The 23,390-nt window shown below is 37.9% G+C and overlaps 1 protein-coding gene across 3 annotated transcripts in view; it reads left to right on the top strand.

Moving 5' to 3' along the window:
- Positions 1–17,658, top strand: part of trip10a (thyroid hormone receptor interactor 10a) — a 28,583-nt gene extending 10,925 nt beyond the window's left edge. Inside the window, exons 4-15 of one of the 3 annotated variants that reach the window (XM_042719728.1) lie at positions 155–302; positions 1,922–1,984; positions 3,873–3,977; positions 4,151–4,279; positions 4,398–4,544; positions 4,838–5,026; positions 10,570–10,734; positions 13,979–14,088; positions 14,321–14,453; positions 14,541–14,629; positions 16,045–16,169; positions 16,252–17,658. In XM_042719728.1, the coding sequence (XP_042575662.1) occupies positions 155–302; positions 1,922–1,984; positions 3,873–3,977; positions 4,151–4,279; positions 4,398–4,544; positions 4,838–5,026; positions 10,570–10,734; positions 13,979–14,088; positions 14,321–14,453; positions 14,541–14,629; positions 16,045–16,169; positions 16,252–16,403 (1,555 nt within the window). In that variant the 3' untranslated portion in view covers positions 16,404–17,658. Of the gene's footprint in view, positions 1–154; positions 303–1,921; positions 1,985–3,872; positions 3,978–4,150; positions 4,280–4,397; positions 4,545–4,837; positions 5,027–10,569; positions 10,735–11,769; positions 11,791–13,978; positions 14,089–14,320; positions 14,454–14,540; positions 14,630–16,044; positions 16,170–16,251 lie in introns of all 3 variants that reach the window. The other 2 variants (XM_042719729.1, XM_042719730.1) reach the window with 2 other exon arrangements.
- The last annotated feature ends 5,732 nt before the right edge of the window (positions 17,659–23,390 follow it).

A 23,390-nucleotide genomic window follows, 5' to 3' on the forward strand; every position in this document is an offset into this window, starting at 1 on the left:
TTGGGAGTGTTTTGGTCAAACCAGTTCCCAAATTGCTCTGAAATGAATGATTCATAAGTTAAGTGATTTTTAAAATGTCAGTAATCCCAAAGACTGAAAAGGTCACGTTTACTACTCATGCACATTGTATCTCGTTCGTGTTACTCTTCTTTAGGTTCTCCAATCACCAGGCCTTTCTGGACATCCTGAATGAGATGAACGACTATGCGGGCCAGAGGGAGCTGATCGCTGAGAACATGATGATCAATATCTGCATCGAGCTCACAAAGTACCTGCAGGAGCTCAAACAGGAGCGCAAGACGGTGAGAGAATGAGAGGCAGACGGAGAAACTGGGCCAGGCTTAAAATAAAGCATGCTGTGGGACAGAGGCCCGGGAAGGATGCAGAGAGGGGGATTGTGGGCATGAAGGAGAGGCGGTGGAGAACACATCACACTGCTTGGTTGAGAAGAAACATTCGAGTCTGTTGGGGTGGAAGTCTCATTTTGATTTGTGCCACACTGTCAGAGGAATGCTTTGGTGATCTTCATAAAGAACAGTCGAGGCTCGGCATATAACCTCAGCTGTCTCCTCACTTTTATAACCTCTTACTTAATTAACAACACATTATTGTTAGTCCATCCTAAGGCAAAAATATCTATTAGCATTGCTCATACTTGGAGTAAGGGATTTGAACAAAAGACTAACCTTAAGTATTATACTGGTTCTGCTGCAGACATGAATGATAAATTAGATTTATGAGCTAAATATGCTTGGTTTGAAAGAGGTGTGCTATTCTTTATTTGTTTTATTTTTTTTTGTAAGTGATCATATTTTTGCCTGGCAGATAATAAAATGGGTGGAAAAAAAACACATAGACGTACATAGAACGAGGGACCTGAGTATCTAGAGCAAAGAATATCAATGACTTTTAGGTGGGCCAGTAAACAAAGGCCCTAGCAACTACTTGTATATGACCTAGCAACCGCATGGCAATGTAATAAAACACTCAGATGCACCTTAGCACCAAACACAGTAATGTCCTTTCACAACACCTAAGGAGCTTCATAGTAATGATGAAAATCCATTCAAAACGTCGTAGCAGCTTTATAGCAAGACCCTGGAAAACCACTGTAAAGTCACGATGAAACACAGTGTAGAGAAAGACCTTTTCTGCTGTATTCTGACATACATTAGAGTAAAATCGATTATCGACGGGGACTCGGTTCTGTTCATTGGTTTCTGTTTGGATGGAGGAAGATCTAAATGTGAGCTTGCAGCCAATTGTAAGAAAGGGGTGGGTTTAAGTAGACAAAATTATTTATCATATAATGGCTGGGCGATATAGCTAAAAATAAATAAATAATATAATGTTTCATATCGTTCGATATTGATAATTATGCACTTTTTATAAACTTTTTTTAAAACAAAAAGCAATAGAAAAAATAGAAAAAAACTGTATTTTTATTTTACCGAATTTAAGACAAACAACAAATTGTGTATTAACAGTCAAACGCAAAACAAAATTTAAACAAATATCTCCTTTTTTTATGTTGTATGTACAGATCAAATAAGTCTTCAGGATACTTTTGGCTTGGCCTATGTTGTGCACTATATCAAAAAAAAAAAATATATCATTAGGGTTAGATGAAAGTGTACTGTCGATAAATATAGATATTGTTTTATCGCCCAGGCCTAAATTCAAAATTACAAAGACACAGAAAAAAATTAAACCTATGCATGGATGAATTGTTCACAGTAAGATCTATAACAACATGCATTTGGAACAGATTCATACAGTTATAAAAGTGAATTTACATTTTAAGCTTAAACCCTCATATTTTTCTTAAAAAAATGTAAAAATCTGGATGTTTATTTTATGTCTGAAAGCCTAAAGCACACTGACCGTGGTTCCACTCTCTCTCTTTCTCTGTAATGTGCAGCATCTGTCAGAAGCCAAGAAAGCACAACAGTCTCTGGAGGGCACCTACAAGCAGCTTGACAATGTAAGTTTCTCTGTGTGACAGGTTGTGTTGTAGACTCGGTGGTGGTGGTGTGTCTCACTGTGTCTTTGAGTGTGTCGTTGAACCACCAGATCAGACTGTGCTTGATGAGTTTACATCCCTGTCAGAGGCTTGTGTTACGTCTCTTTGTGGCGCAAGCGCTGACTGTGGGGAGAGTGCTCTTTTGTCTCTATTGTTTCTGCTCAGTGTGGGGTTGTATCGGGGGATTGAAAGTGATTGTTTACTGATCGTTTCGGTGGCCATTGTGTTTGGTCAGGTGAGGGCCAGGAGTGTAAACAGACACACACACATTCAAATACTCTAGAAGCAGCTGATATTTTCCAGTTTACAATGAGCAGATATTTTAGACCCCTTTAAAGGGATAGTTCATCCAAAAATGAAAATTCTGTCATTAATTACTCACCCTCATGTCGAGAAATTGTTGAATAAAAGTAGTATTTTAGTTTTCTTTGCACACAGAAAATATTCTTATAGCTTCATGAAATTAAGATTGAATCACTGATGACACATGGACTATTTTAACGATGTCCTTAATATCTTAATTTGTGAACAGAAAATGGACAAAGGTCTTATGGGTTTGGAACGACATGAGGGTGAGTAATTAATGACAAAATTAACATTTTTGAGTGAACTATCCCTTTAAATATAATGTATTCACAAATTATCATATTATTTTAGAAATGTCCGTAGTTGTACAATATTGTTCGTTATTTTAAAGAAAAAGTTTTTCATGTTTTATCCAAATTTGATAATCTCTTTTTCGCTGTTGTAACCAGTCATACAATGTCCAATGTTTCCTATACATTGAGTTATTTTTGGCGGCTCGTCACTATAACAAAACTGACCGCCACGCATAGATTTTCCAAAAGGCTTAAACTTGGTTGAATAAACTGATCACTGCACGTTTCACAATTAAAATGCAGCGCGGGTGTTTTTATATGTATGTATCTTTGAAAAGAAGCGACCGTCTTCAGAAAAGCTTCAATGTCATTTTCATTTCGTCTTTCCTGTAATGCCTGATAAAGTAGTGTTTATTTGATTACAGCCGTTACCGGGGAAACTGCTATTTCTCCAGCTCCAGCAGAGGCTCATGCTGGCAGAGAATCAATTTGCATTTGCAAGTCTGTAGGAAACACTGGTGTCTTTTAACAAACATATACAAAAAACATGCTTCAGAACAATAGAATTAAAATGTGTTGTGAATCTTGTTTTTTTTTTTTAATACCCCCAAAAATCTGTATATTCATTTTCCCGCAATCATGTTACAAACCCATATGATTTACTTTATTCTGTGGAACACAAAATGATGTTTAACAGAATATTCATTCTGATCTTTTATATGAAATCAAAGTATCAATCGCCAAAAAATATAAAAAAGTTATATATGATGTTATCTGAAGCCTTACAGGAATGTTCTGTGTGGAACCTAAATTTTAATAATAAATTTGAAATCAAATATGCATTCGAAAAGTGTTTTCTCTTTACCACCAGTATAGACCAACAATTTTCAGATTTTCTCTCCAAAAATGCTGTCTTGAATCTGAAGCTTTCTGCCCTCTACAAATGCAGCTGTGTCTAAGAATCAGTCACTTGTTTAAACCTTTACTCTTTTCTATAAGTTGAATGGCACATAGTGCACTGTACAGAAGATAAGGAGCGAGCTTGAATTCAGTGGCGCCAAAAGCCTTTGCTGTATTTCACATAGCCAGTATTGATATGTCTGTGGAAGATAGAAACTGATATGCAAACATGCAAGGAAATGCTGACACAATCTTAATTTCGGTGTAAAAAACTCCTGTAATGGCTGCAAATAAGAGCATTGTGTATGTAAACGCTTTGATTCATGTGCTGGATGTTATTTTCATGGTAGAGTAAAAAGCGATTTGAGAGGGAGTGGAGAGAAGCAGAGAAGGCTGCACAATATGCAGAGAAAACCGATCAGGACCTCAATGCCACCAAAGCTGATGTGGAAAAGGTATTTATGTTGCGCCAAAAGGTTTCACAGGTCTTGCCACGCTCTTGCATGCACATCTCCCATCCCACCATCTCATTTCCATCATATCCAAATGCATTATTGTTGTTTCCTTCTTCCTCTTTATGTATGCGTGTCTGATTTAACTTTATCTTTACTTCTGCGTGTGAATGTAGGCCAAACAGCAGGCTCATATGCGAACGCACATAGCAGAGGAGTGTAAAAACGACTACGCTTTACAACTTCAGAAGTACAACAAAGAACAAAATCAGTTCTACTTCACGGACATGCCTCTTATTTTCAGTGTAAGAAACATGCCTCAGTTCTAACAGGTTTAGACGTATTTGTTCCTCTCAGCTTACTGTAGGAATGATACTTTGCAGAGTGCATACTGATACCTGTATGCATGTTTGTTCACTGTAGAGGCTGCAGGACATGGATGAACGGCGTATCAAAAAGTTGGCGCAGGGTTACATCCTTTTTGCAGACACAGAGCGTCAAGTCATGCCCATCATTGGGAAGTGTCTGGAAGGCATCTCCAGAGCTGGCACGAATGTCAACGAGAAGAATGTGAGTTCTCAGTTGTGTTTTTAAGAAAATCAATAAACCACGGGTGACCTGTCCTGCTTTGGGAAGGCCACTATCCTGCAGAATTCAGCTTCAATCCTAATTGAACAATCCTGAACCAGATAATCAACTTCCAGGCAAATGTGATCAGGCAGGTTGGAGCTAATCTCAGCAGGACATTGGCCCTCTGGGAGAAGGATCGGACAACCTTGCATTAAGCCATCCACTTTAAAGGAGCAGTCAACCCTCTGCAAGCCGACACATGGAGTAGCTAACACTTTTCTGTATTATTTCAGGACTCTGTGGTTCTTATAGAGCAACACAAGTCTGGCTTCGAGAGACCAGGAGATGTGGAGTTTGAGGATTACAGTCAGGGCATCAATCGGGCCTCCTCGGACAGCAGCCTGGGCACTCCTAAAGGTCCTCTAGAGCTGCTCGGCAAGAACAGGAATAAAACATTCCGGTTGTTCAATAAGAAGAGCAAGGTAGGCTTCACTGCTCTCTGAAGGTAGAGCTCCTTCTGATGAAATTGATTTGTTTTGTGTGGAGATAGAAAGTTGTCTTTTACCCTGCTGGAAAAGCTTACTCAACTCAACCAGATCCCATCAGCTTGTCCATGCTGATCTACCAGCTTTAACCAGGTAGACTTTAGTCCCAACTCCTGATAGTCCACCTGCTCAACCATCTAAATCAGGTCGGTCCAGTTCTGCTCCCGAAGGCCTCCATCCATTAGAGTTTATCTCCAGTAACACTAGAAACTGGCAGACAAGCACGTTGAAGAGCTTGATTAGCTGGATCAAGTGTGTTTAATTGGGGCTGGAGCTAAACTCTGCTGGAAAGTGGCCCCCAGGAGCAGGATTGGACACCCCTGATCTAAATGAGCCATGCCCATTATTTTATTAGCTAGAACCATTTTTAAACCCAGCCATCAGATCCATAGAATATGTTTTTTTGTGTGATTTTTCCAGCAGGGTTCTACAGTACCTAACCCTGAAGTGGTGTCCAATTCTGCTTCTATAGGAACACCATCCCAAGTTTAGCTCCAACACGCTTTTCTGGAAGATTCTAGTAACCTTGAATAATTGGTTCAAGTTTAATAAAGCTAATTTCTACAGGAAAGTGGCCTTTCAAGAGCAGGATTGGACACTTCTACACTATAAGATGAGAGAGTAGGGTCACAGTCTGTAAGGTAACAGACTGGCTTTGAGATGATTTGAGGACAAGACATTGTTTGATTTGTGGGAAAGTCTTTTGAGAGGTGTGACTAGAAAAGGTATTAGATCCAAAGCTGTGGTTTCTTGCACCCTTTGTCTCCCTGCCTCAGCTGAAAGATGCATGATGGTTCAATCCACCTTCACCCTTTCTCACCCCTTACTCTCAATCTCTCTGACATACCCAACACACATCCTTACAGTTTTTCAGTATGCACACTTTGCATGGCTATTTGGCTGTGAGTGGGGATGGAAAAGCCTCCAGCTCTGTTGTTTAGCTCCGCTTGTGACCCGATGCTCATTCTGCTGCGTCTGTGCTTTTCTTTAGGACACTTCTCCCTTTGCCATGGGCCTTAACACACATACACTACTGCTATTATATGCTGTATAATATATCCTTCAGTCCCATCACAATGACACCTTTGTGCACTGTGTGCCATCAGGATAGATGCTCGGTTGCATCTGGTTAAGTTGTTAAGGAGATAAATCCTCTTAAATTGAGGGTTGGAGGCAAAGCATTACTAAAACATTCTCTTCAGTCATGTGATGATTCAGAGCTCTGCGTAGGTTTCAATGGATCTGTCTTTGTCCCAGAGGCCTATGTAGATCTGAAGTGTTTTCTAGGAACAATTCACCTTCATATTAATAACATCATTTTCTACTTCTCCAATAATCTAGTTTCCTGCTTCTTCAACACATTAGGCCTTTTTCACATGAGCCTCGGCGCTTGCCAGCTTAACTGTCTAGTCATCTTCTGTTTAATTTCTGTCATTGTACAGATCCATTTTTTTGTCTTGCGTGTTAGTTAATACGGAGTTTTTGTTGTTTTTACCAAAGTTGCACTGCAAATCTGCTTCCTTCTTCCTCTACCCTTAGTAGTTAAGATCAAACATCTTCCTTCATTCCTTGTTGCTTCACTTTTTGCTCACTGTGCATGTTTCCTTTCCGGCTGAGACAGTCACAATGTTGAGAAGCTAAAACCAATTTGTGGGGAAATACTTATTTTTAGCGCCAAGCTTTCATTCGTTTACCCATACATTTGTGGTGAATTGTTTGGCACAATTCTAGATTTAATGCTTTTTTTTTCTTGTATCAGGGTGAAACTTTTCTACTCTGTTCCACTTAGTAAGCTGCCCACCTACAGTGTCCTAGGCACACCCAATGTAAAAAATTATCCTAAACAGCAGGGAACAATATTATGCTGCCATGGAAGATGTGTAATTTTGGTCATGATTAAAAGCAGCATCACATTTATTCTTCAACAATAATCCCAGAATTAAATGTGTATGTGTGTGTGTGTATATATATATATATATATATATATATATATATATATATATATATATATATATATATATATATATATATATATATATATATATATATATATATATATATACACACTCCCATCCAAAAGTATTGGGACAGTGAGGCCAATTCCTTTATTTTTGCTGTAGACTAAAAACATTTGGGTTTGACATCAAAAGATGCATATCAGACAAGAGATTCACATGCCAGTTTTTATTTGCAGGTATTTACATCTGGATCTGACAAACAACTTAGAAGATATCACCTTTTATTTGAACCCAACCATTTTTCATGTGAGCAAAAGTATTGGAACATGTGACTGACAGGTGTATTTTGTTGCCCAGCTGTGTCCTATCACAATGATTATTCAAACAATAATTAGCACTGAATGTCGACGCTCAGTTTCAGATTTGGGTTTTGCCTGTTCAAACTGCATTTATAGTTAAGAGGTGTAACCAACATGAAAACCAGAGAGCTGTCTATGGGTGAAAAACAAGCAATTGTGAAGCTGAGAGAAGGAAAATCAATCAGAGCCATTGCACACACATTGGCCATTGCCATTTCAAACATTTGGAATGTCCTGAAGAAGAAAGAAGAAGCCACTGGTGTACTAAGTAACAGACATCGAACAGGTAGACCAAGGAAAACAACTGCAGTTCATGACAGAAATATTGTGAGAGCTGTCAGGAAAGACCCTAAAACAACTGTAAGTGAGATCAGCAACAACCTCCAGAGGGCAGGGGTGAAGGTATCACAATCTACTGTTCACAGAAGACTTCATGATCCCAAGTACAGAGGCTACACCAGAAGATGCAAACCACTCATTAGCAAGAAGAATAGGAAGGCCAGGCTGGAATTTGCCAAAAAGTATGAGAGATGAGCCTCAATAATTCTGGGACAAAGTTTTATGGACTGATGAGACAAAGATTAACCTTTACCAAAGTGACGGAAAGGCTAAAGTTCTGCTCATGATCCCAAACATACAAGCTCATCTGTGAAAAACAGTGGAGGTAATGTCATGGCTTGGGCTTGCTTGGCTTCTTCTGGGACAGGCTCATTAATCTTCATTGATGATGTAAGACATGATGGCAGCAGCAAAATGAACTCAGAGGTCTACAGAAACATTTTGTCTGCCAATTTAAAGAAAGATGCAACCAAACTTATTGGGAGATCCTTCATCATGCAACAAGATAACGACCCAAAACACACTGCCAAAAGAAGTGGAAGGTTTTAGACTGGCCAAGTCAATCTCCAGACTTAAACCCTATAGAGCATGCCTTTTACCTGCTAAAGAGGAGACTGAAGGGGGTAACACCCCAAAACAAACAACAACCGAAAGAGGCTGCGCTTAAAGCCTGGAAAAGCATCACAAAAGAAGAATGCAAAAGTTTGGTGATGTCAGTGGGTCACAGGCTTGATGCAGTTATTGAAAGCAAAGGATCTGCAACTAAATATTGTCTTATTCACTTTAATCTATGTTAATTCTATCTGTTCCAATACTTTTGCTCACATGAAAAATAGTTGTGTTCAAACAAAAGGTGATATCTTCTAAGTTGTTTGTCTGATCCAGATGTAGATACCTTGAAATAAAAGCTGGCATGTGAATCTCTTGTCTGATATTCATCTTTTTATGTGAAACCCAAATGTTTTCAGTCTACACCAAAAATAAAGGAATTGGCCTCACTGTCCCAATACTTTTGGAGGGGAGTGTATATATATATATTTAAAAATTGATAATTCATGATAATGCATGATTTGATCCAGTATTAGTGTAGTGTTTAGTGTTAGGATAGGAAGTTTTTAGCTTAGCAACCAGCTAATGACAGAGTCTTTATATGAAGCTCTGAACATTATTTGCTTGTTCTTCAAATACCCTTTGTGTTTATTAGAATAACTAGTCATTTAGCTAATGCTACCTTCTTTTGAAATTAACTGTGAACTGTTGATTCAACTGTAAGGTTGTCTCTGTAGACAGCTCGCTTGGTTCTGGAACAGAGCTAGTATGCATAGCAAATTCACTGTAATATTAGGACTCCTTTTATGTTCAGGAATTTTTGTTGCTTCCAGCAGAAGCCTCTGAATGTTGATTTGGCAAAACTTGGCTCCACTTATTAGATCCATAATGGGGTAGGCAATACAACGTAATAGCAGCTCTGTTTTGGAGATTGTTTACATTTGATGATTCTTACTCTGCGAACAGCACAAATTCTCTTGGGAATTTCTTATAAATTTGGCTATTGTTAATTCAATATGATGTGCATTCAAGTGGTTTTGGTTGGAATTAAGTGGGTATTTTGGTGTAATTCCTCTGTAATTTTTTTCTGACAAACACAGGAAACTTTGAAGCACTACCACAATGAAATGAGGATCAGTTGAATTCACATTAGGCATGCAGGCTTAAAGGGATACTCCACCCCATAATGAAAATTTTGTCATTTAATCACTCACCCCCATGTCGTTCCAAACCCGTAAAAGCTCCGTTCGTCTTCGGAACACAATTTAATGTGCTGTTTCTATGTGTATTTAGCTTTGATTTGAAATAAAACCGCGCATCCTTGTGGTGCGGATGATACAGAAGAGCATACACAACATACGGTGATATGGAGAGACACACAGACCGTTTACAAAGGAATTATTGAAAAAAGTCATTATTTTTGTTTTCTTCACGTACAAAAAGTGTTCCCGTCACTTCATATAACCCAGATTGCACGTCTGATGGCAGATGGAGTATTTTGACGATGACTTTCAAGCCTTTTATGGTCCTTGACACTGTTATTTACTTGGCAGTCTATGGGACAGTCACAGGCCTCCCGGTTTGCATCCAAAATATCTTAAATTGTGTTCCGAAGATGAACAGAGCTTTTATGGGTTTGGAACGACATGGGGGTAAGTGATTAATGACAATTTTCATTTTGGGGTGGAATATCCCGTTAATTTGTCCTGCCTTGTGACTGTTGGAAATTTTTTGGATAGTGATGGGTAGTCCACCACACAATCCTGGCACCTCAGTTTTTTTTGGAAAACTTTATAACTGGTATTCATCAACAGTACACAACGTTTATACAAACTTAATTATGACAAATAACAATTAGCTTCACCATGGTAGTGTAATTGGCATGACCTTAACATGAAAAGTTTTGTGGTGCCATTCATGTGCATTCATCTAATCTTCATGATCATTCCAACATCACTTGAAAGCCACATGATCCATTGAACAAGGCCAAGAATTGTTTTCTGATGGAGCCATTGTTTGCTTCTTCATCTGGTTGTTTGGGCTTGTGGATTTAGGTTTGGTTATTCTTTGTCTTGCTTCTCTTGGCTCTTGCTGAGGTTGGTCCAGTGTTGTCCTCGTTGCTGTTTTGATGTTGCTTTGAGGTGTTTGATGGTGTCTCTTTCTTGTCATTTGTGTTTTTTTGTTTTGTTTTTACCCTTCCCTATCCTTCCCACCATCCCTCTCCTGCTGTTCTGTCCCTGTGTTCCTCTGGGTTTGTGCCTGGTGTCTGTCCCAGCTGCCCTCGTCTTCACTCAGTCCTTTCTCCACACCCCCCACCCCCTCGCCCGCTAACGGACCCCCCTCCCCCAAGTTTGGCCGGGACCCCCTGTCGTACTGTTTGAAGGAAATCAATAAGACAGTCAAACCCCGAATCTCTTCCTTCCGGACCCTCAAGAGAACGGTGAGTGTGATAGGTCAGGGATCAAGCAAACTGACTAAACCTGTGCGCTGCTGTCTCTTTAAGGCGTTCAGCAGCACTGATCAGGGCCTGAGTAGTGGTCACAATGAAGTAGAAATCACAGCTTTTTCACTACTTATCTTCAGTCACAACAACACCAGCTCTTCACCTATTCCTGCCACACATTTAAGGCTGGCGTCACAACTAGCCAGCTCACCTGTTGCTGAAATCTCACGCTCTTTTGTCAGTGATTCTGTCACGCTCGGCGATTAAGTAAGGAAGTTCAGTGACAAAATAAATGACTGCTTCTGACATTTCTCTCTCATTACCATGCATTTCATTGTCCTACATTGGTAGCAATCAACATGACTCTTCTTGAAATAAGAACAGGAGCACCATGCAAATGTAACAAGTTGTCAGAGTGAATTAGAATGTAGTGCATGCAGTAACTTTGTCCTTTATGTCAGTGTGATGTGTGTTTGCCTCTCTGGGGCTTATAGTATATTCGAGTGTGCCGGCAGCGCTTGTCAGCTTCTGTGAAAACATGACTGACTTTGAATAAAAATAGACTGTTCTGCTTCTGCATTCTTATTTTATTAGTCATGTAAGTTTTGGGCGAACCCCAGAAAAATGCATGTTTACACAATCACAGTCGACAGTCAGCATTTGTGCTGTTTGGATGAGATTTGAGGAGGAAAATAGCAAGTCAGTGAATCAGTTTGGTGAATCAGAGCTTAATGTTCACTGACACATGGATCCTGGAGACTAACTAGGACTGTGCCAATACAATCATGTATCGTGATTCTTTTCCCCATGATATTGCATTGATACTTCAGGATCCTACAGTTGAATTAATGAAGAAGCAAGTCACCCAAAATGCTGAAACTCTGAAACTAGTGTTTGTAACTGTGGTTAGAGCTGCTTTTGTGAGATGTGGTACTGGACAAAAGCGAAGTGATCTGCATGAGAAACACTAAGAAATTGGCTAGTATGATGCCAGATTATAAAACACTCTCTGTTTATATCTCTCTTCCTCAGTTTACTCCAGAGAAGCTCACGGTAATCATTTTAAAGTGGTGTGGGCTGTACGTGCCGTGTACATGTTTATTTCCCTCCCTCTGTTTTTATCAGATCGTTTTCTGCCTGTGAGGATTTCACATAATATGACCACCTCCACATCTTCACTGAAAATTACAGATTTTCTATAATTCACTATTGTAGAGGTGGCCATTTTCAAGGCAAGGCACTGCAGCCTCTGGGTTAATTTACTGTACACTATCCATCATGACTTTTAAACAGTGACAAGGCATTCCAGGGTGAGATACTGCAAAGCAAAGAATCTATACACTGATGCTGAAGCCAGGCTGTTATGATGTTCTGTATTGGACATGTTTTAAAGTTGCATTGATAAATCTTTGCATGTGGTTTAAATTAATCGAGAGTTACTCAAAGGAATATTCCAGGTTAAATGGACCTTTTAACTCTATTGACCTCATTTGTCTCTCGGGTTTGTAAAAACAACAGAAAACAGCAATACACTTACGGTGGATGTCTATGGGGCAAGTCTACAGCACTATGTAAATAAATGCTAAAAATATGAAACTGTCATTTTTGATAGTATAGCCATTATTTTAACATTGTTAGCATGTATTAGCATTAGGCTAGTGTTGTTAACAACCCTGGCTGCTCAAAGTAATATCCAATCTCAAAATCTAAAGCCAGTAATCACATTAATGTCCAAAGTATACTTTAGTTTTAAAGCAAACGCATGCACATAAAAGCACTTGACACTAGTTTAATCCCAGTCTAGTGTCTGCACTATTTGTTAGTCTTTGTATTTGTTTAACTAGAGTTTTAGGTCTCTCTTAAGCTCCTCACACCACAAGGATCTGTCAATGTCTCGTCTGTTTCTCTTTCAACCATGAAACAATGGGCTGATGTTGCCACTTTGTGAACAAACTACCTAGCGCAGAAAAATTCATGCACCATCACCAATCTGGCTGCATGAGTACTATGCTGAAAGAAACTGGGTTTTAGACACAAATTTACTATTGTGCTGGTGTTGATCACCAGTTTTCAGGTATGCTAGCAAATGGAGTATACTTAAAAAGACTGTGATTTCCGTTGGACACATATGCCAAGCCCTTGCATCAAAACTAAATTCTACTTTTCTATGCAATGATACATAACCCATGTCACTCACTATTTACATAGAGCAAATTGTGCACATCAACTGACCCTTCACAAAGACCCACTCCGCTTCGTTACTGTTGCCATGTCCAACAAGCCATGCCACTCTCATGCAACACATCATGTTCTCACACAGTGAAAAATACATTGCAGGGTAAACAGAAAACTGCCAATACATCGACAGTCAAGGTGGAGCAGGTTACTTCTGGTTTGAAACAGGGTCGCAGCTTTCAGAATTTTTTTTTTTTTTTTTTTTTTTTTTTTTTAAAGAAATTCAAACAATAAATACCTTTTTGTGGCTCTTTAATGTGTTGTGACAGATCACTGTAGCGCCTCAGTTCAAGTGGCACGTGAACCGATCATCTTTTTATATTTACTAGTTATAGCATTAAAATAAACATGAATGAACATCAGAAGGTATCTTGTTTTATCCGCAGAAAAATGTCAATACATACTATTTTTCAAGTTCAAGTCCACAGACGTTAATCTAATCTCTAATCCGATTGCCTGTCAATCAAACTCCCTGCAAAGTGTCAGTTACAATAATCGAGCATAACTGGAACTTCATATGCCTAGAACAGCAGTTCTAATATGAAAGGATTTTTTTGACTTGAGAAAATGAAACATTTTGCTGAATATTCCATGTAACAAATATTAGCTTCACATTCCTTCTTCAAAATAGATCCAACATGCCACAGACTGTTCAAAAAGTGCAATTTTATTTAGCCCAGACTGTTCCTTTGAGTAAACTGTTTATCACTTATTTAAGCATTTCTCCTTGACTTACCTGACATAAAATATGTTGCAAAAATCTTGTTAAAGCACACAGCCTGTAGTGTTTAAATGCAACACTTATAACAGGCGGTATAGTTACCCCGGTGGTGAATTACTACAGTACAGCTTTTCCTCCTGCAAACCTGAAGTCTCACTGTGGGGTCTCTGGTTCACGCCTGTCACTGCTTGGCTTTTGGTGTTGGAGGGGTGGTTGTTTGTTTGTTTGTTTGTTTGTTTGTGTGAATCTCTGTGAATGACATTATCTCCCTGCCCATCTCCTCAGTCTGTGGACACAGAGGGCTTCACACATCTTCCTCCTGAGCAGCGCAGGAAACGCTTGCAGCAGAAGATCGATGACATCAGCAAGGAGCTGCAGAAGGAAATGGATCAGAGGTGAGTCGCCTGCCATGCCGTCTCTCCGACAACTATTGTCATGATAACCGGCCACAGCTGAATCCACAGGGTTGCCGAGGTCTGGGCTTTGGTTACTAAGCTCTTCAGGTCTCTGGGGAATCAGTGGTGTTGAGTGCCACAAGTAACCGTATCTGTTTGTTCTTTATCTTTCTCTGTTATGATCAAGATAGCTCTTGCTTTCTTAAATAAATACATTTATGTCTCTGTGCAGTGAGGCTCTGGGTAAAATGAAAGATGTCTATGAAAAGAACCCTCAGATGGGAGATCCTGCCAGTCTGGCACCTCAGATCACTCAGACAGCACAAAACATGGAAAGACTGAGAGGAGAACTCAACAAATATGAGGTTTCCGTTTAATACTCTTTGTAAATCTTTATTTGTTCATAGACAAAGACTTTTCTTAACACACTGGTGTCTTGGTTTGTTTGGTAGTCCTGGCTCGCAGAAGCGGGGGGCCGAGGAGACTCGATACGATACTCGACACACTCTCTGAACAATAACGGTGCTCATAACCCCAACAGGTCAGTTTTATTTCAACAAACATGATTTTCTGATTATGGTGTGTATTCTGATTAAGCTTATTCTGAATAAGAGGTTTACATGCTTCACAGATATTTGATTTTTTTTCTTATATACAAGTTATCAGCATGTTTCCAATAAACTAAGACTTGCACGTAAATACCATAGACAACCATTTTATTCACTATTGGTAATTCTACACTGTAATTTAATCAATGTTTTCATTTGTGTACTTGAGAACAGTAAATTGCAAAATGTAGGCCGTGAGACTCTTGATTTTATGCTCTGATTTTAAATTAAAAAAAAAATCTTAAAGAAATATCCCCTAAATAATCAAACATTACATAACTGGTGCAGACAAACTTTTAGAAGTCAATGTTCCTTGTTTTATTTCCATGTCATTGAACATGAGCCTGTCACTAGCCTACAGTCCTAGAATTCATTTTACAATTCTCAATTTGACTTGGGGGCAATTTGCATAAGACCTTGTATCCATTTACATTTAATCATTTAGCAGATGATTTTATCCAAAGCGACTTACAAAAGAGGAGAACAATAGAAGCAAGCAGACCAACAAGAGGGCAACATTATGTACAGTAAGTGCTTTGACAAGTCTCAGTTAGTCTAGCAAGACACGATACGATACGATACAGGTAGGGTAGGTGCTAGTCAGCAACGTTACATACAGTGGTTTGCACTATGGGCGTCCCAAGTTCGAATCCTGACTCAAGGACATTTTACCGATCCTGCCCCCATCTCTCTCCCACTTCGCTTCCTGTCAGTTCTGATCTGTCCTACCATAATGAAGGCAAAAATAAATCTTTTTAGTTTTAGTTGAGATGGGCAGGTCATTCCACCAGCCGGAAACAGTCAAGGAAAAGGTCTGTGAGAGTGATTTTGTGACTCTTTGGGATGGCACCACGAGGTGGCGTTCATTTGCAGAATGTAAGCTCCTGGACAGCGCATAGGTCTGAACTAGCGAGTTTAATTTAATTTTAATTTGATATTAGTGCAGAGCCAGTGGATGTCTTGTAGGCAAACATCAATTCCTTGAATTTCAGCAGCCAGTGCAAACTGATAAAGATTATCCAGTCTGCAGTAATTTTTTAATGTTGGATTTATTATCAAATTTTTTTACATAGGTCAGTGATTTTATGCATATTAAAAAAAATCACAATATATTTGTTACATTTACAGTCTAAAGTGTTAGATTTGTGAAGGTTTTTTTTCTTTTAGTGTTAGTTCTTTAGTTCTCAAAAGAGAATAACATTTTATTCTTCATAGTTTGACCCCTTAAATGTTTATACAATTACTTGGTAATGTGGTTATGCACAGATATAAATATAGAGTTCCTGAATCCGGTTATGCCATTTGAATTCTGTTTACATAATCAGAATTTTTCCTATGTTCTTTTCAGTCCTGGAGCTATCTCAGATGACACCGACTCTTCCCAGGCCATCTACACTGAATTTGATGACGACTTTGAGGAAGAGGAAGTCGCTGCACCTATTGGTCAATGTACAGCACTCTACAATTTCCCAGGTATGGTTATACAGTTTTGCGTGAGCATTTGCGAATATCATACCCACCTCTTTTCCTCTGAGACTCCTCCATCTGTCCACAGGCTCCAGTGAGGGAACCATCTCCATGCAGGAAGGGGAGGTGCTGTCTGTAGTGGAGGAGGATAAGGGAGACGGATGGACACGAGTACGCCGGAACAACGGGGATGAGGGCTATATCCCAACTTCTTATGCTACCATCACTCTTAATAAATGACCTCATCCCCTTTCCACCCGCTGCAGCAGAGATGCACTATACCAAACACAATGAGTAGCTTCAGATTACCACTCATGTCCCAACATGGCTTGCTGCTCCTCTCAGAGGGATAATTTAAGGGGGAATCACTGCACATTGGGCAAATACACTCCTCTTCTAAGGATGAATATGTATCTCAGGGTGTGTATTATGTGAGTAAATGAGGTAGAGAAGGTTAGAATATTTTTTCTCCTTATTTTGCATGAAAAACAATGCAGCAGGGTGCCATGTAAATGCAGCTATTGCTCAGCAGACACATCAGTTCCTGTGGTGACTCTGATGGTGACTTTTGATAGCAGTCTATCAGCAGAGTGGAGATATTTTGTCTGACCATGATCCACTCAACGTGTCTTTCACTAAGATCTTCCATCTGCAACTTGATGTGATTCTGCGTCTGGAGTGAAAAGCTTAACTATCTCCGCTGGCAGAAATCCAGCAGCGTTTTAACTTGAAATATTTGCTTTGATGATCCGAGTGGCCAAAAATTATGTTTTACAGCAGTAAGTGTTGCATATGCTTCCTTAAATGTGCAGTAACATGAATACCACATCTATGAGTCAATAAGATCTAACATTTTTGTGTATAGAAAATACTGAGCTCCCAAGTAATAAGTAACTCCCTCTTTTTTTTTTTAAAGACTGTTTCACAAATACACAAGTTGACATACTCAGCAAAATTATGACAATCAAAGTCTCAATCTGCAGAAAAAGCCTCACTTCTCAAATCTACGAATATGTAGTACAATAAATAGTTTGTTGAAATAAAAGAATATAATTTATTGAGTTTTTAAATAAGTGTTTGTGTAATAAACAATCAATCACATTTATATAAGAGTTGACTGCACACATTTGCTATTTTAGATAGATCAACAATGCACAGTGTACTCGCAGTTAAGAAAAACTATTTTAGGTGACAAAAGCAAATTTAGGAGTTTCATATGTAGATATATGAAATAATATATTTTAGTCATCACAGCACCACTATTGTCTTATTAGCTTTCTGTTCTTGATGAATAAAGATTGTATGGTTAATAGATTTCTAAATGCAAGGGTTCGAGCCTCTGTGTTCAGCATTTGTTTTGTTCGTCTTGGAACAAGTCCAAGGCAGAACTGTTAATGTTTGGTTAAGTCAAGGTGCCTTCAACTTTGTGTATGTACCATACTCAGAATACGCTATTTTATTGTCTTTATAAATGTCAAGCACATTTCCAAGTTGACTAGATGTCCTGTTTTCTTTTTTTGCTTAAATTCTCAGTTTCAAAATGTGGATATGTTTATCTTTAGCAGCAGCTAAACAACTTTTACATGCATACTATAGCAAAAAACAAACAAACAAAAAAAAAAAACTTAAAAATCCTTTTAAAAAGCCTTAAAATCAAAACATTGATTTTACATGTTGATGATCATAATACCATTGCTTTTCATAGCTAACAAGTGCCGCCTACTGGTAATAGGAGGTTGCTGTTAAGTGGACTTCCCATATATAGAGTGTCAGCTCTGGTCAATAGGATTTAATTCTCTCTACGAGTAAATATATATGTCGACTGACTAGTAATGCAGCAACATCGAGACTTACTCATAAAGTTTACATTTACTATTATAAACAGTGCTAAATACATCTGCTCAGTTTCGTCCAGTTCTAAAACCTAAGGTGGAAAATTTATGACGGTTATTAAAATAAAACTTTGCTCAAGTACTGTAAGCCACATTGTTTTGCTAATAAATCAGCTGTAAAACAACCAAATAAGCGCGTTAGTTGACTTCTAACGTTATATTCAATCGTACGCATCCTGAATTTATGCTGATGATATTACTCTGCTAATTTTTATAATTATTCCACTTAATAAATGTACCTTTGATCATTTTTCATTCGTGCAAAATAGAACAGAGGTGAAATCACGACCTCTCGTGGCTCATTGATTTATTAGAGAAGGCTTCCGACAGGTGGCAGTATTTGCACAGCAAATATAAACTGCTACTCGTCCTTCTTGCTCATACATTTGAAACAGATTTGAAATAATATATGAACAGTACAAAAACAAACCTCCCGCCCACGTCTTTCTAGAGTAAATCTAAAATCAGTCAAGGTTGTGTGACTGACAAATCTCCAAGAGTGATGTTTTGACAGACGTGCAAACCTGAATAGGACAACCAAGAAGAAGAAGAAGAAAAGCCTTTTCAAAAAGCCACAGATATAAGGTGTCAAAATATGAATATTTGGCAAATGAGGCCTCTGAACCCTTCAGTGTTTGTAGTATTCTCAAGGGTTCAGCTTAGCCTGTGAGAGACTGTGAAGACTCACAATGCAGTTGAGCTTTCTCCAGATGTTTCGTCGCAAACTGTACAGCAGTAAATAAATAAATAAAATAAAACGACTCATTGCTGTAGGCCTACTATTAAATTACTTGAATATTTTAACAATGTTATCACACAAAAATGAAAACATACGTGTATGAATTAATAAAAACAATGTTGCTTTGCTCTACCAAATGTCCAAAAAGCAGCATGCGTTGATGAAGCAGCATTGCTCAACAGGTCAGGTTATGTTCGTTGTACATGTAGGCTACTGACTGAATAAAGAGGGACATATAATGCGCTTCATAAAAATGATTCTCGGCTGTGAAATCAATGAGAATCACTGAGCTTCTTCCTCATATTCAGCATCAATGCTTGTCTAGAGGGCGCTAAATCTAAACATATGCAAATTTGTAGTGTGATACCCTCAAATGCTGTGATCTTTTTTTGTAGTGAACAGTTTAAATAATTTTATGTGAATTTATGGAAAAGATTTTCGCTCATAAAATGTGGATAGAAAATACGAAACAGAGTTATAGGTAGTGGTAAATTGTTTAACTTTGCTCAATAGCTTATGCTACAATGGTATGCAAACTAGTTAGCTAGCTTTAGGCAAAATATGTAAGCTGCTGATAGAAAAATAGGCAACTTATGTGTCAGTAACTAGAAATGTTACATTCCATTCAGTCCAGATGTGGGATTTTCATATTTGATATCTGACAACCGACAGTCTCTGTCTGATGCTCAGAAAAGCATTTGTTTTGTAGGTGTAAGTTTATCAGGAGGAAAAAGACTGCTGTCTCTTGACAGATTCTGTTATCATGTAAGATTATTAATTAATTTAGGCATTTTATTAATTTAAAAATAAATGTTTCAGATTTACTGTGTAAAACTGGTGTTTTATTGCACTACTCCAAGTAGGAACAAATTCTGACTTGAAATCAGTAAAAGTGCTTCAGTAGTACTTACATCATAGAATTGCCTTGTCATGCACCGTTTATGTTTGCAAATATGAAAATTCATTCAAAGCATGAAATTCATTAGGCCTGTTAATTTAAGACTTAAACATTTTAAAATGGATTCTTTGTTTGTGTGTGTGTGTGTGAGAGAGAGAGAGAGAGAGAGAGAGACAGCTCTTGCTTGCAGTTTCACTCCTCATCACTTCACTTCTTTTTCCTTTTCACATTTGGAATAGCCGACCGTTTTCAAAATTCTATGTTTGAAACAAAAACATCTTACTATTTGGGGCGGATATGCAAATTGGGACACAGCAGAGGTCTAATGTCTTGGATTCTTGATAGCAGCCTACCTGTGGCTCCATTTTTATTCCCTTGTGTCTGGAGCCCTGAGGATTAACAAAAAAAAAAAATTAAAAAAAAAAAAAAAAACATCTCATTATCTGCCCAAAACATGACATTTGATAGACCTTTATAAATGATTTTTGCAGCACATAGATAGCACACGTATGTCTGTGATATGTATGTTAAAGATCACTTGATCTGGAAAGTATCTGCTGTTTACAAACATCTGACAGACATCTGTAAGATGTCAGTTTTACATTCATTCTAAACCATGAACATCTTAAAGACATCTAATAAATGTCTATTTGACATCTGATGAGATGTCCTATAGACGTATTGCAGATGAGCAAACACTCTAAAAAATATGTCTTGCAGATGTAAATGCAGACGTCAAATAGACGTCTCCGTGATGTACGTGTGCTATATTGCTTCCAATTTTTAGAAGACATTGTTAAACATATAGGCTACTATGTCTACTCTCTGCAGTGAATCAGTGCCTCTGAATACAGCCCTAGTAACTTCAATTAGAGCTAATTGCATGCTTTTTGCAATTAACCCAATTATCCGGGCTGTTCCTCTCCCTCATCCCCTATGTTGTGTCAGAACACATACTTAATAGGAATTTGTCTCCACTTTGTAGTCTTGAAAAGGATGATAATGGCTGGCCTATTCAATAAAGCAGCTGTTGTTACTGCACTGACATGAAAATCCATGTTAAGTATGGCTAAGTAGGTTGGAGGACTACCAAAGTAGTTTCACTTTTATCTGCTATAAACAGACAACAGCCTACTCTAATGCTTTAAAACATACTCTGCATGCATGCATTCTCTCTCTTATATAAACCAGCATTAAACTCATCTGTAGCTTATATGAAGCATTTTTTAACATTTCACAAAAGTATTTATTAAAAACTTGCAATTGCCTTGGTACTGTGCAAGAAAGAATAAGCTTCAAATACAATTAAGCAGAGAAACATGCAATTAGGATAATTGTATCAATTTTTTACGATTCAGTTATTTCATTTTATACACAACAACATTGCGATAATTTAGAATATTTTTAATAACACAGATGTTATGATTTCACTCACATTAGGGTTTTTCCCCCCCTTTTGTTAACGTGATTGTCAGTCATGCGATTGGACTCAGCTGGTGTCAGACACGTAATTGGCTGCTACTTGGTGAGGCGGGCAAAACTACATTGAGTCAACCAATCGTGTGATTTTGAGGCGGGGCTCGGAGTGTCTTAGAAACATGTTTGAAAACAGTCGAAATTGTTTGAAGCTACTGGCTCAAAAAACGCACACTTCACTTTCAAGAAGGTTGTGACTTCATACTGTACCATGAACTTGAGTCATATTTTATTTGCAATTATCTTAAAGCATCATTTTTTACAGCTTGAAATGCTTTTTGAATTTCTTTGTGTTTTTATTGTGTTGTGCTGTGCTTTTATTGTGTCTCTTTTGTTTGCTCCTCAGGCGGTGTACTACCTCATTTGTATGCTTTGACATTGCTCTCGAAAACACATTAAAGGTCAGTTTTACCATAACACTGTGCCAACCTGGCTGAAACTGATAGATCTCTGGTAAAGAAGGGGTTTCTGGGGAACAGGCTCTTCACAAAGATAAGCAACCCCACCACTGGAACCATCACTCTTTCACTGGTAAGAGCAAGACCAGCACTTTATAAAAGCAGATACATAAAACATCATCTCCAGCATTCAAGATTATTCTGTACTCAGCAAAAAAATATGTATAACAACTGATTTGATTTTCTTATCGTTCAGGGACTTCACTCAGTGCAAAACATAATTTTTTTAATAAGTATTTTTTGTATTGTTCTCTAGTAAAATATCTAAAAATCAAAGATGAAATTTGTAATGATATTACAAATATAATATGACGTGTAAAACATTAAACACCTTAATTGGCTTTTTTTTCTTGCTTTACGCATAAATCCAGAAGCATTTAGCAAGATTTATGCATAAAACAAGAAAAAAACATTTCCCTAATGGGGTTGGAAAAATAAACCTAATTTAAAAAATATATAATAAATAAATAACTTTTACTGGTTGTTACGTCCCCTGTAGTTAGTAAGGGGTATGGGAAATAACATTAAGTGTTGGGAATTGATTTCGGTGCAATACCAGGGCAAGCAGTAAAAACAAAGATGCTAAAGGCAAACAAGTATTTATTTACAAGGTTATTGTAGGAAAGCTTATACACACAAAAAAAAAAAAAAAAGGGAAAAAATAATAAAACCCCAGGAAACTAGGGAACAGAAAAGGAGGGAATTGGGCGGCAATCAAACAAATGAAATAATCAAAACATAACCCTCTAACTCAATTATCAATTCTACACTGATTAAGAAACTGAGGTATTTTTTTATTTTTTTATTTTTTTTGCTGTGCAGTTGATTTCAGGATGAGTACAATGCCACAGTGTAATATTTGTAGGTTTTATAGCAAGGTTATTTGCTATAGATTATGTATGTCCCCAAGGTTTGTGTTTATTGAATGTAGCTCATGCAACAAGAATTATTTGCGCTTAGATGGAATAACAGCCAAATCTGTTAGGAGGCAATACCTGCATTCTGTTAATGGAATGATTAATGATGTTTTTGCTGTACAATTTTGATACGTCTAGTCTGGAGGTTTCATGTATTACTCTGGTGTATAATCTATAAACAACTAATGATTTTAACTTCAATAAAACATGGCACATGAGCACTTAACACATTGATTTAACATGACATATACTAAAGAGCAGAAATATGAGCATGACAGAGGCCGTTCCCAAGGGAGAATGATGTATTGTTTTGGCACTTTCAGTTTTTTTGTCCATTTCCTTGTCAGCATGTGTGACTCACTGAGTGAGCTGCTGGTGGCGATGAGGTATGTAAGAGTGTGTGTCCATATGTGCTCTTTATGTGTAAATGTATGATGTATTTGATGTCACACACGTGGCTGCGCTGCTGCTTGTATTGTCATAACTGTATATATGTCTGAGTGGTTTGTTTACAGCTTATCAAAGGACCAATTTCCGCTTTGTGTTTGTATCACAGAGGCTGAATATTTTTCAGGGATGGAATTGCTTATCTGAACCTTTTAGAGAGCTCTTGAATGTTCTTTTCACACAACATTAGTCTCCTAACTAGAGAATGAGGCACTTATGAACAACACTATACAAACATTATCCTTCAGTACTGCAGTTCAACCAAAACAGCTATTGTAAATGTTCTGTCCATCTATCAGATTCATCTATCTATCTGTCTGTCTGTCTGTCTGTCTGTCTATCTATCTATCTATCTATCTATCTCTATGTCTTTCTGTCTGCCTTGCTATTTATCTACAGT

Source organism: Cyprinus carpio, chromosome B3, assembly GCF_018340385.1.
Source record: "Cyprinus carpio isolate SPL01 chromosome B3, ASM1834038v1, whole genome shotgun sequence".
Lineage (NCBI taxonomy): Eukaryota > Metazoa > Chordata > Actinopteri > Cypriniformes > Cyprinidae > Cyprinus > Cyprinus carpio.